Consider the following 18,524-nt stretch of genomic DNA (forward strand, 5'->3'; position numbering starts at 1 on the left):
AATTTTCACCAAAATTTGAGATAAAAGGTCTTGTCACCCCAGCAAAGATATAAACATCTTCTTCACTTCTCTCTCTTACATCTATGATTTTCCAACATTCTTCTAACCCATCTGCTCTTGCTTTTTGTTTCGACTTTCTCCTCCCACCAACTACATAACCCTCTACCTGATTCTCACTCTATTCTTCCTTGCAACTGTCCCTGTCTCATATTTTCGCGTTTCCACTAGTGCAGCCTCTCAACTTCCAGCTCACTACTGCCCTTCGACTGTCACCATTTGCTTTCCCCTGCACTTTAAAGGGTATTCCTATGTCGCTTTGCTCCGCCACTTCTCTAGGTTCGTCTTTTGCCAGTCAACAGTCCTTCAGGGACTACATACACGTGGTGTTACCTCAAACCTCTCTTCTTTTACCATATTTACCAGTATCTAAACCACACCTCAGAGTTCTGGCCAAATTTAATGGGAAAAGTATGCCAACATATCAGTAACATCTGAGGTGTCTCACTTGTATTGCATTCAGAATGAGTCCTGGTTTTAAATAAAATGGTACTTTATTACAGCTGTGTGTGAGCATGTTTACCCCGCACACAGGAGTTGAGTGGAGCTTAAAATTGACCTGCCATTCTGAGCAATAACAATTTAGAAATATCATCTGATATATCAATTAAAATACTCCATATGACTATCTTTTGCTCTTTGCCGCCAATTCCATGAAATACCACGTAATCTCCTGCAGACAAAGACTACTTGTGTGGCACTAGTTTGGCACTTACCACAGATGTTACCATCTAACAGAAACTTCTTGCCTGTTTAAAAAAAAAAAACAACAACAAACAAACAAACAAAAACAAAAGTATTTGAATACTTGATGTTGACAAGTAATTACCTAAAAAGTGTTGCGGAGCAGCACCCAGAATTTTGTTTTTGTGAGTAAATGCATATAGGAGAAATAATATCATATTGCTTGTAGATCGTGACCCAGTAATGAGGAAATTGGTAAGTTTCTTTTAAGCGCCCTGAAAAAATTTGATGTGCAAAAAAAGGGTGACGTAGAATGATGTGTGTTGTATGGTTGGAAGCCCTCCTTTTTTCTCCCAGATGTTATTTTTTTTTTCATTTATTTTCATATTTACATTCACTTTTGGATGTCAGAGTGATGATCATATGCTTCTCAACATGGAAAAGATCAATAAAAACTTTAATATCATCACTAAATGGTTTTGCCTTCTGTATTTTGTATTTTCTCTCATTATTCAGAGAAGGGTTTACCTGACTTTGTACTATATCTCTTTGGTTTGTGCTTGGGTGAAGCAGACAAGTTAAACCTATAGGTAACAACTTGGGGAAGCATTGAGAATGCGAATGGTTCATTCACGCTCGTTTTGGTTCGTTCCCACAGGGGCACCTTCGTGACCGCCTTCGGTCGCAACTGGCACCGCGAGCACTTCGTCTGCGCCCACTGCCACGAGAACCTGCAAGGGAAGGGGGTGATAGAGGACAAGGGGAAGATCTACTGTGAGGATGACTACATGAGATTGTATGCTCCAAAGTGCACAAAATGCCGACAGGCCATCACCGGGGTGAGTTTGTGGGCAATTTATACATTTCGCCTAAAATTCACCTCGTGGTCCTGTCAAGGTGCTTTCTTATGCCTCCTACACAAAGTGACACCAGAGGTATTGGTATGATTTCAGGTTGTCCACCTGTAATTGATTTTGTGGACAACATCACTGAACCCATTAAGGATGGGCTGATTTTGCTACAACACGCATTTCCCATAGTCCCTTGCCCGAATATACCCCGGACTCGTCCTCAACAGGTTAAGAATCATTTGAGGTATCCAAACAAAACTTGGCATACGTATGGATGAGTGGATGAAGTTGTGCCTTTCAACTTTTAGGCATACACACTCAAGGTCAAATGTCATAGGTCAAGGTCGAATGTGTTGTAAATTGCAATTAACGGGTACTGATGCATATTGAAAGAAAAAAAAAAAAGATATATCTGGGAGAAATTTCCCTCCAGACATCTAATCATTTAAAAAAGGAATATCATAGTGTTTTTCACTAGGATTTGATACTATTCCTGATAATTCTCCTCTTGCAAACAATCAAAACAAACAATTTACACATAAAAGAAAAAGAGACATGCCAACAATAATAGCCGTTGACAGGCACATACATTGTATCTGTGTGCTATTGACTGTTTTCAGTGTTGTATTGCAAAGTTTTGCACAGTTTTCAAACACAGCAGCAATGCTTGAGACATGGAGACAAACTGGTGGTTGAACAATCAAGAATGGGTCATTAATTCTGTCTCTAATCCCACCCGCAGGAGTGTGTGCGTGCCTTGGGAGGCGAATATCATCCCGGATGCTTCGTCTGCAGCGTGTGCCAACAGCCAATCACAGGCGATGGATTCCACATGCAAGATGGACAGACGTTCTGCAAGAAAGGCAAGTGCATCCGTAATAGCAATGGCCTATCCTCATAAGTTATTGGTATCTCTGCATCTTATCTTGTAACTTCAGTTTTCAAGGGAGCAGCTCTTTCCTAGACTCTGTCAAATCTATGTTGATTCTGATCTCATGGCCTTCGCAGAAAGCGTCTAAGGATAGCAGACACAATTTTGATGATGCATTCGTAGTTCTGCAATTGAAATGAATATTCAAATGAATCCTCGATCTCTCTGATTCTGTTTTGTGTGTGTGTGTGTTTTTTTTTTTTTCTGCAACAATTAGAATTGGGAATGTCCTCTCTGTCTGTTGAAGGATAACAAATTTGTAATATTTTCATTGTTGAGCAAAATTACTTGTAAGAGAATGACTTTGAGAGAATAAGCTAGATTTCTAGTAGAATTTTATACGGCTAGCCTGAAAATCATTCCAGAAATGTTGAGGTGCAATATTATTTTCATAGTTTTGCAAGAGACAGCCATCCTTGTAATTGACTTACACAGTTGTATCAGATACAAGCAATAATCGTATGTTTGGGAGAAATGAGACAACTGAACACTACACAACATATAAAAACTTGGAATAGAGTAGCTTCATTTTTAACAAAAATGACTTGTTTCTCAAAGAAAAAGCCCCCTCCCCAAAACTCCCCTCCCCCCCCCCACACACACACATTCACACACACAAATCTTAACAATAGTCAAAGCTTAGTGAAATTAATTAGCATTATGATATTGCCTCCTCTCCAGACTTTCAGGCCCGCTTCAGGGGTGTCAACTGCGGGGGTTGCAACTTCCCCATCGAGGCTGGCGAGGCATGGCTAGAGGCATTGGACAAGTCCTATCATGCCGAGTGCTTCACATGCACGGTGAGAGCATTGTGTTGTCAATTTGATGTACTGAGGTGACAGTTGTAAAAGAACTTAGAACTCGAAAATGCTGAGATATATGGATGCATTTTCTCTGTTTGGATCCCCAATGATTGTAGTTCTGGTTGTTTCTGTGATATCAAATACTGCTTTTATTTGCAAAACAGTGCATATCAGGGATTTCATATATACAAGGTGGTTAGAAAGTTTATAAAAAAAAAGGTTAGTTATGTAGAACATGTTGGAAATGACTATTCTTGAGCAATAGATTGACTTTTTAGTCTTTTCAAATAATTATTTTTATATGATTGTGTGCAGTGACATTTCTTCCCAATATTTAGCTAGATTAGGATAGTCCATATGAGGTATTGAGAAATGCATCATTCTAAAGCCAAAATTCTGCTCTTTCAAAATCTGCCCTCGGGTAAAAGTCTATGTCTGCCGACGTGTTTGCGGGTTTGTGATGCAGGGTCACATACGTGGTGCCCGTGTAATGTGGTAGTTATCACTGCTTGTGGAGAGAGAATTTTTGTTTTAATTCAGCCTTGTGCCCTGTTCCTTTTATTTCTTATTCACTCACAGCATTGTAACCAGCGTCTCGAGGGCCAGCGATTCTATGCCAAAGGAGGGCGCCCTTACTGCCAAGCACACGGCTCATAATACCGCCGTGGAAATACGCAGATAATGTAACAGGAGCACTTTCTGGCTTCTTGGGCAAAAAAAAAAAAAATAAGAAAAAGAAAAAGAGAAGAACAGATGAGAGGAGAGACAGAAAGTGAGAGAGAGAGAGAGGACAGGAGAGATATCTGAAACATTACAGTAGTAGCATTATGTTACATAGACTTTAACCTTTTACTTCTTGTAAAATGTATGATGATATGTATTACAGATTTTTATTATGATTACTTTTTTTTTTTGATCAACAAAGTTGTTAGAAGAGTATGATGTGGGGTATAACTGCACCGTACCTTTTGAAGTGATCATGTTCATTTTCATCCAGCTTACCTGTCGGCTCTACCGACTAGAATCATATTTTGTTTTAATCATTTATCAAGATATGATTTCCTTGTTGATATCATGATTTAGAGCCTACAAATGCTGAATATGTTTTAATGGGCACTCCCCCCCCCCCTTTTTTTTGGCTTGACTTAAAAAAAAAGATGTGCAAGAGCCCTTGTTTAATCTTATTTGTTACAGAAAAATTCATAGTTTCGAGTGACTTTACTTTTAATAATTTTTGTATTATTGAGAGAACGTAATTCTTTGAAGTGCATAAATGTTGGTTAAAAGCTCAGTAATTGGTTGGTGGATTGATCTCAAATTAACATTTTGAAATGAATAATATGTTACAGAGAGGATCTCTGTGAAACCTCACTGGAATACAAAACTTTTGAAGTTAGGTCAATCGACAGCCTCATGCAGGGGGAAAAGATAACTGCATTGCTCATGACGTGTTCGACTCTTATTTGACACAACTTACCTTGAAGCACAGATACCGTGTGGTGCATATAATGTCATTTTAGTTTGCATATAAATAAACTGAACTAGCAATAATGTTATGAAATGTATTTATTGAATATTTGTGTATAAAATGCAACGTTGAGTGGATTTAAAGAAGATATAATGAAATCAAATGTTATGCACAGCATCATCCGAGAACCATCTTGGGTGTATTTTTGACGACTTCTGAAACAGTAAATGGTTTATATGTCATTCTGTTGCTTGTCGTACATGTTTATGTTGTTGACTTGTTGAGTAACGGTGGACATGGTTAGAATTTACGCAATTATGATAAGAATGATTGGAATAACCAGAGATTTTCTTGGTTGTTGTTGTTGTTGTTTTTCTGTTTAACATGGATCATGACTTGATTAATTCTGCTTTTATCACAAAATGTTACCTGATGTATTACAAGAAAGTACTACTGCATGTTTCTTCATGATGATGGAGAAAATATATCAGATGGCATTTCAGAAAAAATGTATTATTGTAGAATGTAGGTAAAGTGTACATATGACTTGAATACTTCTTTTGTGCATGCGGCTGTGTGAGGGTATACTAATGGGAATTTATTTGCGTATAACCTCTCTAGTGCAACAATTTGTGGATTTTTTTCTTTAAGGGGACAAATCACCAGTGCTCATGAATATGTTCAAATTTGAGTATATGATAGCTTTACCATGTTATCATCATGATGTTTGAAATGTTTGCTTACTCATTTCATCATAATTCTAATTGATGAAGTGGTATTTGAAATTCATGAACACATATGTAAATATGGCTGTGGAAAGATTGGGCATTTCGCATCGAAAAGTTTGGTTTAGAGAGGGGAGCTTTTATCTTACTGTGGAATTAGGTCTTGTGATCTTGATCTACACTTGCATATAAATGCTCCTTATTTTTTTCTCTCTCTCTGAAGAAACAGCCATAGGTCAATGTTTGCTGGGATTTATGATTCATGCTCCCAGGCGTCCAAAGATTCTTTAGAATATTTGTAAAGATCTGAGTATACATGTAAGCTTTTAAAAGGTATTACTTTTCGTGCATGCTAGTGAAATATTTAATTTAATATTTGTATACATTCTCTGCTTTATCTAGCCTCTATTTTCATTTCAAGCAAAATCCTTATGTCTTCCAAAAGCATTCTAGATTATTGCAATAATTTGTTTAGGAAGAAGGGAATGAGTACATTTCAATTTGTGTGTAGTATTATTATATGGAGTTGGCATGTATCTTACTTTTACTTTGAGAGCAGTATGGGGTATTTTTGTGATCATACAATGCAATCTACTGTACACCTCTGCTCAAATTTATCTTTTGAAGTGAAACCAAAGTTCTGATCACAACATATCAAATGTGGATATGTAATGATGCAATTAGTGATGTCAAATGTGTGAATATTTAAGGGTAGAAAATGCTAAAAAGGGAACATGTTGAAACAATGCTCCAGTATGGGCAAACTAACTTGGCGCTGCCATGTTTTTCTGGAATTTAATAAAAGTTGCCATGCTAATTGAAAAACAAAACAAAACAACTTGTGGTTCATACAAGAAGTACATCTTTCTTCTATGATATTCATCTCTGTGTTATACACAGTCAGTCGAAAGAGGTACAGGTAGAAGTTGCAGCAATAAATTGGGGTGTTTTTTTGTAATATTTATTTCTATTTGACTAGTTATTATGGAGCAGAGAGCTTTCAACTCTTTTTAATGCCTTTTATCGCTTGTTACCAAGGGAAGTCAATACATTTTTTTGTGTGTGTGTCAACACAGCAGAGGAAGATATAAAAAAGAAAATCTTTGTATGTGTATGTTTGATGACGACATAAAAGAGCTGAGTAGTGATGGTATCTGAACTTCAGACTGGCAGTATTGATTTACATTGTAACAATGGAACTAGTTCACTGATTGATTCTATGAAATCAGTAGAACCTTACGTTACTTGTACTTTTTACAGTTTCTTTCATTGAGGAGACATTTTACACACAATTGTGCACACACACATGCCATACACACACACACATGCACAAACACTCAGACACATTTTATTATAACTCAGTAGACTATATTACTGTGTATGATAGGTACACTAGGCAAAACAGATTACGAGTTATTCTAGCCAAACAATGGCAGAGATAGAGTGGTAAGTGTCGGATAACATGTACTTTGATGTGCCTGCATCCTGCCTGTGCTGTCATTTCAAACATCGGACCGGCAAAGCGTCCAGACTTGTTTCATACGAGTGGGCTCACAGATGAGCAGGCATAGTGGGCGTCTTCAAAATGGTGCTGTAAATCCGCACTGCTTGGAGATAAAATCTGATGAACGTGTGCATTATTGCGAAGGAAATGTATATTTTCATGTCATGCAGTTTGCAGCAACCATATACTTATAGTTTTCCATATATTAAAAAAAGAGAAAGTTCTCTTATGATACAGAGACAACAGAAAGATAAAGATTATGAAAAAAAGAAGAAAAGAAAACTGAATTGTTTGACATTGTGGCCATGCTATCACCCATAAGTTACTCTGTTGTCTTATTTTCTCCCTTTAGAGTTGTGAACCATTTGAGGTGCACGTACGATAAACATTTTTATCCTCTGTTTTCAAAACTTCCTTATTAAAGTGGAATGGTAAGACTGTTGTGTAGGAGAGCCATTAATGTCTTAATGTAATTGTTGACGGAGTGTTTTTTTTTTTCCCTTTTTTTAAAATACATATCAAGGCTGTAGAGTGGACAAGATCCTTGTGTGATGTGTTGGCCGTGTAACAAACGTTTGAAGAATGTACACTTCGATGATTTTTACACACCACCATTTTCACACAGACACTGCTTCTCGAGCGTGAAAGTCTGTACTGTCTACCTACCCCAATGTGCTCCATTCTCTCAGTTTTGCTTGAATGACCCTCATGTGCAGCATTAGTGCTTCCACATTCGCCACGTAGTTTGTATTGTGAAAGTCTTAGTCTTCAATCTTGCAAACTTGTCCTCATGAAAGGATGAAATATCGCACATCTTTACTAGTTGTAACACATGCTGACAATACCTTGTGCTTGATAATGTAGTTAACAAAACAGAAACAAAACAAAGGTGCATTCTTCCTGTATGTGTAGCCCACAAATATGCCGAAAGAAATATAGAATTCATGACTACCATAGAGTTGCCACTTAGCAGTGTCTCAATACTAGTAGTGCCTTTCTGGAGGTTGACCTTCCAATGGCTATTTTGGGCTTATTCTCTTGAACAATGCAATGTACGTATATAGGCAATTTGAAAAGTAGGACAGAATTACCAATAAAGTGCTTTACTGCTAATTTTTTGTGTTGCGGCAATCATCCTTTTGTGTAGAAAATGTAGTAGCTCTTTTCTTTTAGACAAAGATATATTGTATATATATGTATGTATATATATATATATATATATATATATATATATATATATATATATATATATATACATTGTATGTATATATTTATAGACACACACACACACACACCATACTTTAAATATGAGAATATGCAGCAGTTTTCACAAGATTGAAATAAATAATCACACAAAAGATAGCATAAACTAATTTAAAATTCCATATAATTTGTTGATATATGTACAGGTACAATAAAAAAAAAGACAGACAAAACATCTGTGCCCATGCAGAAGATACATTTAAGCACTGACTGCCTATTTAATATGGTAAATAGTAATATAAAGGATGGCATGATGTATGGACGGTTGTGGTTATCTCTGAATGAAAATGATAAGACTGCATATGATGATGAATAGAAACACACAGGATGGTACAAATGCATGAGATGGACGGCTTTGGTTTCCCATGCATCTGAATGATACGACTGCCTATAATGGTAAATAGAAACATACAGGATGGTATACTATTATTATGGACTTTGGTTTCCCATGCCATCTAATGATGTTGCCGTCTGTAAGGCACATGCTGCATCAAGTCCTGGCAAACTACAAATTATGCACAAAACGTATCATACTTTGAACAATACAATGTGTATTGGTTTTGGCTCTTAGCAGCATTAGCATTTTGTAAATATACCGATAACTGTGTTGTAAAGGTGGATTTATGGTTGACAAAAATGAGAACATGGGGGAAAACAATGCAACCAAGACATAATACAACATAGCTACATGCCTGAAGGTGATGCACAGATTTTGGAGGCTGCAAATGAACGCACACATTCAAACACCAGTCACGCTTGGTATGCATGGTAGGCGACATCCATTATCATTTTATACACGTCATTAGGTCCACTGTAAGCATCCACAGTCATTTTTGACTGCATGAAGAGGGTGCACAGGAATCATAACTTACAAATTTCATCTTAAGATTGTCTTGCGTGGGAATCAATTGATCCACGTACAGGTCCAGCCTGTAGTTCTTCGTTCCTCTTCTCAGATGCATACACATCTTCCATCGTCCTGACAAAGTCCTCTCCATATGGGGCTTAAAATGTTTTTTCACTCTCGTATCATATGTATACTAGGATGTCACATGCATTACCTTCTCTGCAGTTCATTAGATGAAAGAACGAAAAATGTTTTCCTTCATCAATATCCATCACATAATTTAAAAATGGCAGAATCACTTTTACACACAGGTATTTTCAGTACCCCTCTGCAGCAAAACAACAAACAAGTACAGGGTGTCTATCTAGTCTGAAGTCCCTTGTCTGCCTGCAAGAATTAAGAGTCTTTCCATAACTGCCCATTATTGCTTGATATGAGATAAAATGGACGAGTAAAACAGACGATGCCAGGTGAGTGACAGCAGTGGAAGAAATTCTGGGCACTAAACGCCTAGTACAAAGGCTTGGTGCTTGGTAGCTTGTGAGGCGCCCCTGTCCAGTTCCATCTGGGGTGCAATGGGGTTGTTGAGGGTTGCGTTGAAGGTGCCCTTCAGGACGGTGTCTTGCAGAAGTGGACTTAACTGTGAGGATGAAATCAAGATAAATACTGGGGTAAGGAAAGGCAACTATTTCCGATACATTAGGTGTGGGAGTAGGAGCAGCCAATAGCTTTCACTTTGCAAAATTATACAGACCTATTTGATCTAAAATTTTACTCTTCATTTTTACTATTCTAAATATCTTCAAAACTAGTTTTTCTTCCAATTTCAGTACAGGCCACTCCCACTAATAATTAAGTCCTCAGGACCAGCAGGTTTCTTTCATTCATTGATATTTCATCATGGCTGAACAAACAAAAAATATGAAGATATATAACTAAATATTCTGGGACCTGAACTTTTCCTTCACTGTAATGATATTTTGTTACAACAGAAGTGCACTTTATCATATGATGATTATCATTATGATGATTATTTTTGTGAAGCATTCTTATCACAATGATAATATCAAGACGCAAAACTGACGAGCTTTACCACATAATAATGATGAATTAATAAACAGTCCACTTGGCAATAAGCACATGCATTGTATGTAAAGGAATTTTTAGCTTTCTTTTTCAATCCTTACTAGACATTGTATGGACATAGAAAACTCAGCCTTACCTCATAGGCTCCAGGTCCAGGATTTTCATTCTTTCTCAATTCTCTGAAGCGCCTGTCCTTTCCAACAAGGAGACTGAGTTTGACGGCATCTGTGGCAGCTGGATCGTACGTGCCAGGACCTATATACACAAGAGAAAAACAGGCAAAATGCATGTTACTGTCTGTCAATATGGTGGTCAGATTGCATGTAGCGGGGAACCAAACAACACTACCTGCCAAAGTACTAACCATCTGAAACAGTAACTCTCTTTATGAATGATCTGGGTTTTCTAAAGTGCTATGCTTAGGATGGACAACTCATGCAAAATTTACAATACAAGGTAGATGTCTAGCAAAAACCATGCAGAATAACTTGATGTTTTTGATTCATCCATCAAAATCACCATGCCATTTTTGTTACCCTAAAGAATAAGCTGATTTGTATGTGTGTGTGTGTGTGTGTGTGTGTGTGTGTGTGTGTGTGTGTGTGTGTACAAGGATGACTGACTACGCCAATTCATGCATAGCAATTCTGTGACTTGATGTGAAAGACATGCAAAGCACATTGCAGAGTTTTTATGTGTGCTCACTGGTCGCGTTACAGTAAATACACCATCTAAAGTCCATCAAATGCATGATTAGGGTGGTCGTACAATGTAGCTGAAATACACCTTTAGTGGGAGACATGATATGATCGCATTCCACCCCACAGTCCCATCTGATCATTTTGGTTGTGGTTTGGTGGGACGATACCCCCAAGACCAAGTGTGTCTATGGTGTTCAATATCAATGCCACAAAACAGTAAATGATGCCATTTTATTAGCATCTAGCTAAGTGGGTCCCATTTAGGTTGAAGAAAATGCACCCTACATGAATACATACAAGGCACATAGCTCTTGTGTAAGCTCCTCTTGTTAAAAGAGAAAGCTTATTCCACAAAGATACCATCATCATGAAATTACATGTACATCACTGGATGTCAGCTCTGACCAGTGAAATTTTCACCAATAACATTAGAATTCTCAAAATAATCACACGCAAAAAGGCAAAACAAAGCAAAATTTAAGGAAGAATTCTCACTGACCTGGATTAGCTTCCATTGGCTTCTCAATGACGACATCTCGGGGTGGGGCAAAGCGCCTTGTGGAGGAGAGGAAGGAGCCCTTCTTCCTGCGGCCGACGTGACTGCGGGGAGGGGCGGGGTCTTTCCTTCCCTGTGAGCAGTCGTATGATGAGCTCACCTCGTACGAACCAGGAGGTGGATTCTCCTGCAGGAAATAACCCAAAGAATACTGGTTTAAGGTACAGGAATGTAGCACAAAATAAACACTATATTTCCAAGTATACACAACTACTACAATGCACTCAGCCTCCAATGCATGTGAATCAAAAACATGCAAGACCATGACTGTGTTTTTATTTAGTACAAGGTTGTATTAACAGTGTGTGTGTGTGTGTGTGTTTTTACACACACACAAACATAAGATGCTTATGGCAAACTGGGATGTATGACATTGTCTACAATATCCACACAGATGTTTTGTGCTGTATGGCATGTACTGTATAAGCTGTTATTTTCGTGAGGGTTTAATTTTCGCAAATTCCACGAATCACAGTTGGATTGCGAATTTAACAACATGAGAAAATGTCTCCATGCGCCCTGTTAATAGTGCATTAACGTAAGCATTGGAGTCAATTCGCAAAAACAACATCTCGCGAAAATGTCAATGGCCTTGTCATTAGCGAAAATATCTGTACACGAAAATAACAGTGTATACAGTATATATGTCAGAAAACGAGACCTATAAACCTATGAACACATGAAAAAAAAAATGAACCACATGAAAACATAGAGAAATATTCAAAACTGACTCTACATGTGCAACACTGTTAAAATCAAAGCAAAACAAAATACCAACAAAACAGAAATTGGCAATGTTGTTGTTGTTGCTGTTTTACCTGTATTGTGACAGGTGCAGGTGAGGAGAGCCTATTGGAATGTGAAGCAAAATTTGCCGAGAGGTTGGTGGAGTAGCGGCTGTACTGCGGATTCTCCTTGACTTGGTAGTGGGATGGTCCCGGCTGGGCAGAGTCCTGCCTCTTGGTGATGGGCTTGATGCGTACTGAGGTGGAGCCAAACGCACCTCTTCTCGTGCTCTCAATGTACGCTTTCCTCATGCTGCTGTCTGCTAGACCAGGGAAGTTGTATGACCCAGGACCTGTAAAGCCATAGAAATTAAGACGAAAGATAGATATTGAATTAGAACAGTCATTTTTCTGCAATATGCCAAAAATAATATTATTATTTTGGTTTTAAAAAAAAAATACAAAAACACTTCCCAACACTTTTCAATAAGACAAAATGACTTTGCAAAACATAACACTGTGTAATCATACAATTAGTTGACAGATTAAACAATCTGAGACTACTTATAGGCCCGAATTCACAAAGGTGGTACAAACGAAACCATGGTTTAAACCATGGACTAAAACCATGGAGCGCCAAGTGTCGCATGGAATATTTCTTTACGAAATCAGTCATTTCGTCAACGAAATGATTATTTTGTAACGAAATGACAATATTTTGTAACTAAATGGTCATTTTGTCCACGAAATGATAATTTTGTTAACGAAACGGTCATTTCATCGATGAAATGACTGATTTCGTAAGGAAATATTCCTTGCGACACTTGGCGCTCCATGGTTTTTGTCCATGGTTTAAACCATGGTTTCATTTGTACCACCTTCGTGAATTCGGGCCATAGAGTTTAACAAAGAGGTCACCGCTACATGACTTCATGTATAAGATTACTTTGGATGATACACTGCTCCCAAATGGAAGAAACAAGCACAGACAAAATGAAATTACCTGGTGTTTTCCTAATGTGCGGCTGTGGTCCGAACCTCACAGACGTCTGGCCGAAGGGACTCCGCTTCAAACCGCGTACCCTTTTCAATGCCTCCAGGGCGTGGCGAGGATCGTTGTAGGAGCCTGGGGCAGGCACGATATTCTTCTTGTCATGAAATCTCTGTAGAGGTGAGGAAAACAGAAATATATCAGACTACAGATGTATTCACCCGTTCGATACTGAACTCTGAAATCCCCATAGTCTTAATACACAGGCCACCAGGGGCCCGTTTCAAAAAACTTGTCATCAGTGACAACTGCCACATTTCTATGACAAATTTGCTCTCAGCCAATCAGATGCAAGGATTTCAGTAGCTTGTCACATCTATGACAACTTGTCATTGATGAAAAGTTTTATGAAACCGGCCCCAGGTTACCGTATGGAATGGATTAAATACAGACTGTGCGATAACAACTGAGCAGTTGGCATAAATAATCAGTAATATTGCACACAAAACATGTAGTGTAATCCATGAGAATCTTACACAGCACCAAATATGACAATTGCTTGTACAAAGAAAAGAAAAATCCCATCACATAATGATCCTCAGAGTACAGATCAATGCATAGAAATTGTCAAAAATGACAAATAACATGACTACACTAATTGATAATACACAAATTGAACCACACATTTAAAGATAATAAAAAGTTTTGGTACCTCAAAAGTTTCCCTGAATTTCCTTGTCTTAGTTTGTGTTTCAGGTTAAAGTACCTTTCATATAACTAACACTGTGAGACTTACTCGCCCCAAAGTGCTCTCATGTCTTTAGTAATCATGCAATTAACTGCGACCAGCAGCCCCATACGCATAGCGTAATGGGCTGCTGGTCGCAGTTAGCTATGCGTATGGGGCTGCACGCTGCTGGTCGCAGTCAGTGGTTTCGTACAATACTACCTCGCCGCCGTACGGCGGCGGCTCTGGTACGAAACCATTATTGCATGATTACTAAGACATGAGAGCACTTTGGGGCGAGTAAGTCTCAAAGACAACGTACTTTAACCTGAAACACAAACTAAGATAAGGAAATTCAGGGAAACTTTTGAGGTACCAAAACTTTTTATTATCTTTAAAACAGTTTCTTGAAAGTACATGTAAGGTGCACATGTACTAATGGCATATGCTTGATATTTCATGGCATTGATCTAAAGCTTCATGCCAGTTTAAGGAAATCCATAATTTTGAACAGGTCAGTACGACTGTTTATTGTGACAGATTGATTTAATGTGAGCAGAGAAGTGTGGAATAGCCTTAATATGCTGTTCTAGTTGTAAGTTTACTCACCTTAGCTTGTGACAGGAATGGTGGGTGCTCTACTTCCATGCCTTCTGTGTTAACCGCCAGGGGCCTCTTGTCAAACTGGCTGTTGACTTCATATTTGCCTGGTCCAGGAACAGCCTGTGATATTTAAACCGAAAATATGTTAACTAGATCATAACAGAAGTGTGGTGATGAACATGTGACTGCACTCACACAGCATGACAATACACAATTCCAAGATTACATCAATAGCTTGATTGACCATCGCTTGGATCAATATATCATTGATCATGTTACACAAAGCTAGACATGTATATAGCAGACACTTTCAGGGGGAAAAAAAAAAATATATCCCCTTCATGTGATCTGACTGCTAGTTACGGGAATCTTGGGTGAATATCAATGCAGATAAACACAAGATGTATGAAAATATATCCACTGAAAAAACTCTACACCCTCCGTAATGCTCTCCAGATGTAATCCACATCAATGGTTTTGACACAGTTTATTATGCTCGTACTTTAGTACAGCTGTATTTCATGCCAAAAATCTGCAGTTTGTAAAGCAATTTCAACAAGCACGAAACTGACTGCACATATGAGCAAAAGGAAAATCATCACGAAATGTATCTACTGACCTTTTTCTGCTCACTTTGCACTATGACCTCATGGTATCTTGGGATACGAGCTTCAAACGGTCTGGTACCACTCTTGGAATTGACGTTCTCAATCACAGATTCTGGTCTCGAGAAGGGGTCGTATTCGCCGGGTCCTGGGCCTATATCCCCACGGAAGTCCATTCTTGCTGATGTCAAGCTTCCAAAGTGCACCCCCTTGTACTTAGCTGTTGTCTTTGTGTCACCCTGGTATAAAAAAAAAACAACAACAAACAAAAAACAAAAATCAACATAACATTTCATAGATATTCTTCTTTTTCGAGAGTCCACCTGTTACATACCGGTACTCTGAGTTTGTATAACAATTTTTTCAACATTCTATCTATAATTTGTAATGAACCATTTTTGCATATTTTACCCCCATATTGCGCTTTGTACAATTCAGTCTCTCCTCAGTTGCAATTACGTTTTCAGAACCCCTGTGGGGATATCACATTATCAACTGTATGCAATGAAAAAGCAACACAAGTTTACTGGGCTAGGCCTCATCAGCTTATGGCATTTTCTTTACACCGTGTTTCAATAAACACTACTGTGGGTATTTCATTTGCATGTTTCTCATTCGGAAAGTTGGTAAAAGTTACTTTACGAATCCCCCACTGATGATAATATTTGAGTCCAGTATTCAAATGGGATGACAAATAAATATTCTTACATGCGCCACATTGTAGAATGCTGGGCCGAGTGAAACGTCTTTGTTTGGGGGTTCCTGTTTCTTGAGCACACCATCCTCAGACTCCTCGTAGCCATAGGCCTGGCCAGGTGTTGGGATGGAAGGGGCTTGCGGTTTCCTGGAGTACTTGATGCGATTTGTCACCAGCTGAAATGTGAAGCATAAGAAGTTGTGTCCTTGATTAGCGGCACATGTATACAGATACAGAGAGTTTTCATATGGAGATGATTTACTAAACAAATATGAACTTGTCATTAAGTGGCAAATATTCATTGTCATACAGTAAAGGCTGGTTTGATGTAGAGCTATTTTGTAAGATCTACAATGCGTCACACCAAACATCACTCACAGCCAATATGCAGAACTATAAATGACTTACAATGTTAAAAATTATGAAAGGACATGCAACACTGCGACGCTATAGCACACCAACTGTCCATACTTGTACACTGTATAATGAGAACATAAATTGTGATGAATGACTGCATATCCTGAATGAGATTACTACAGTAAACTTAAATGTAACTTCCAGATTAAATACATAACATCATAAAGATTAACTTGATTATTTTATCAGTTGAGGGTAGGCCTACATTGTATTTAAAAGGGCATTAAGTGGCCACTAAAGCCATAGTGTTTGACTCTGAAACACCTTAATGCCCTTATCATTCTCAAAAGTCGATTTGTGGAATGTAACCTACCTGCCCCTGTGCTGCCTCCTTCTCCTTCAGTGCCGCTCTTCTCAACCAATCACTTGATTTCGACAGATTGTAAGTTCCAGGGCCCGGTGTGAGAATTGAAGTCGATGCATCCTCTTCGAATCTCTTGGCTTTGTTGGCAAGTGTGTGGCCCCCATTTATTCTGAGCTGTGATTCATTGGGATCATAATGTCCCGGGCCTGGCGCAGCTATCACCGCATCTTGGACCGTCAGAAAGGTTTCTCTTGGGGTCATGGACGAGAAGGGAGCATACCCATCTGAAAATGAGAATAAACAGTGACACTGAAAATGATGACATGTTCATTCAAACTCTTCGTCTAGATCTATGGTGTGGACCCCTTGACTAGATAATAGATTCTAATATCCTGGGGGGAGCAGTGCGAGTAGGAATTCTTATGTCATGTTAAATATTTGAATAATGTATGGGGCAGTATTGCTATCTTAAAACTTGAAGTATTAGACCCCACATCATGCACATGTTGTTGACAAATAACAAATCATAAATGTTACGGTACACGATGATTGTTGATATGTAAAGTTAGCACACAGTGCAGTGGATCATGTTACGCGTTAATTTTATAGATCGTCTAAAGTTAACTGTTAGAACAGAAGTAACAACGTTAGAACTAACAGTTAGTAGAATCTATGTATCTAGACATTCTGAATTTCTAATTTGAAATAAAACTCTTGCAAACTCTCGTAAAACTTACCTGATTTGACTTTTGTTGGAGATGGACGAAATGCGTCGTATGAACCTGGTCCTACGTATGAACCAGTTGACTGAGCCCCTTCCGTCAAAGCCCTTGGCGCCCGATCATACATATTCGGCTTCCAGAGTTTTCGTGGTGTTCAACGAGAGAACAAGTGGATGGGGGAGTCGATGAGCGTCCCGCTGCTGAACGTCCGAGAACAAGTCAACGAAACAAGGAATCACACTTCGTTTTTATCACTTTGTATACCATGAAATTTTCTCCAATAAAACTGATAATACACGCTCTGCAGTTGGAGTGAACGTTGCGTCCTGTTTTGACAAAGTAAAGTGCCGAAAAATCTCTAGCCCCTTCTAAGTTTTACTCCATAGCCACTGTTCTGTTGTCAGACACAAAATGTAGCAGTTAGATCATGTGTTATGTGAGAGAGGGGCACGAAGTTTAGACCTGCCGTGGTTCTACCAGTACACTGCACCCACACCCACGACCGAAATCCATTGTTTACACGTGCGATCTCACTTGTAGTGAAGGCACGCAAGCAGCGTCTCCAAGGGCCGTTGCTAACGAACGGTGCTTGTGTACAATACACAGTGCTGCTAGTGCGTCGAGGCCAGCGGGAAGAGCCGCACCATGAAACACACGTCGATGCATCGCGCGCGGTGATACCAAGCTCCATCGTTGAGTGTAAAAATCTTTGGTATAATACTTCACAGACACGGCGGTGTTTATGCACTCATAAGAGATGTGTACTGCTTTAGTAGTATCATGCAGGCAGTAAACATCAGAGTTTCAATAAAAACTTGTGTGTGTGTGTGTGTGTGTGTGTGTGTGTGTGTGTAATAAAAACAATTTGGCGTAGCGCAGCATTGAAATATTAGGCTGAAAAACAACAACGCAAACAAACAAACAAACAAACCCGGGCATATCATTAAGGGAAATTTCCGTTTTTTTGACATTAATTTGCCATCTTATACGATGAGTTGTGAGGATTCATTACTGAATGCAGAAAGATTAGTCACTCAGGGACAGTTTGGGGACGATTCATTAAATAACTATTACTTGTTTCTGTGACGTCATCTCTAGATGTGAGTTCTATAAGAAATTGCGATATATCCAAGCAGAAGAGAGATGTAAAAAAATATATAGAGAGAGGAATATCACAAATCTGCATTTTTAAAAGGAATTCTTTCACTTGACAATGAGTTACTAGTATGCTACTCGTCATATCTTTTATTAGCCCGA

General features: G+C 38.6%; 2 protein-coding genes across 7 annotated transcripts in view; one reads left to right on the forward strand and one right to left on the reverse strand.

The window, feature by feature from the left end:
• The window catches only part of LOC140228659 (PDZ and LIM domain protein 5-like), a 107,993-nt gene extending 101,746 nt beyond the window's left edge, over positions 1-6,247 (forward strand). For all 6 annotated transcript variants that reach the window (XM_072308910.1, XM_072308911.1, XM_072308912.1 and 3 more), the window contains 4 exons: positions 1,400-1,580; positions 2,335-2,455; positions 3,205-3,323; positions 3,906-6,247. In XM_072308910.1, the coding sequence (XP_072165011.1) occupies positions 1,400-1,580; positions 2,335-2,455; positions 3,205-3,323; positions 3,906-3,983 (499 nt within the window). In that variant the 3' untranslated portion in view covers positions 3,984-6,247. The remainder of the gene's footprint in view (positions 1-1,399; positions 1,581-2,334; positions 2,456-3,204; positions 3,324-3,905) is intronic.
• Positions 6,248-8,393: 2,146 nt separating this feature from the next.
• On the reverse strand, positions 8,394-17,721 carry LOC140229238 (sperm-tail PG-rich repeat-containing protein 2-like). Its single transcript, XM_072309516.1, has 10 exons — positions 17,283-17,721; positions 16,555-16,829; positions 15,836-16,000; positions 15,142-15,366; positions 14,529-14,642; positions 13,205-13,364; positions 12,295-12,554; positions 11,420-11,603; positions 10,356-10,474; positions 8,394-9,773 (listed from the first exon to the last, which is right to left on the reverse strand). Exons 1-10 carry the CDS (start codon positions 17,392-17,394, stop codon positions 9,636-9,638), a joined length of 1,752 nt encoding a protein of 583 aa, XP_072165617.1. The 5' UTR covers positions 17,395-17,721; the 3' UTR covers positions 8,394-9,635.
• Positions 17,722-18,524: the final 803 nt, after the last annotated feature.

This window comes from Diadema setosum, chromosome 5 (assembly GCF_964275005.1).
Source record: "Diadema setosum chromosome 5, eeDiaSeto1, whole genome shotgun sequence".
NCBI lineage: Eukaryota > Metazoa > Echinodermata > Echinoidea > Diadematoida > Diadematidae > Diadema > Diadema setosum.

Coding starts and splice junctions, on each gene's coding strand:
- LOC140229238 (XM_072309516.1), bottom strand. CDS start 17,394: ATGTATGATCGGGCGCCAAGGGCTTTGACGGAAGGGGCTCAGTCAACT. Junction 16,001..16,554: donor AGGAGGCAGCACAGGGGCAG/GTAGGTTACATT, acceptor TTCACATTTCAG/CTGGTGACAAATCGCATCAA. Junction 9,774..10,355: donor CTGGACCTGGAGCCTATGAG/GTAAGGCTGAGT, acceptor TCATCCTCACAG/TTAAGTCCACTTCTGCAAGA.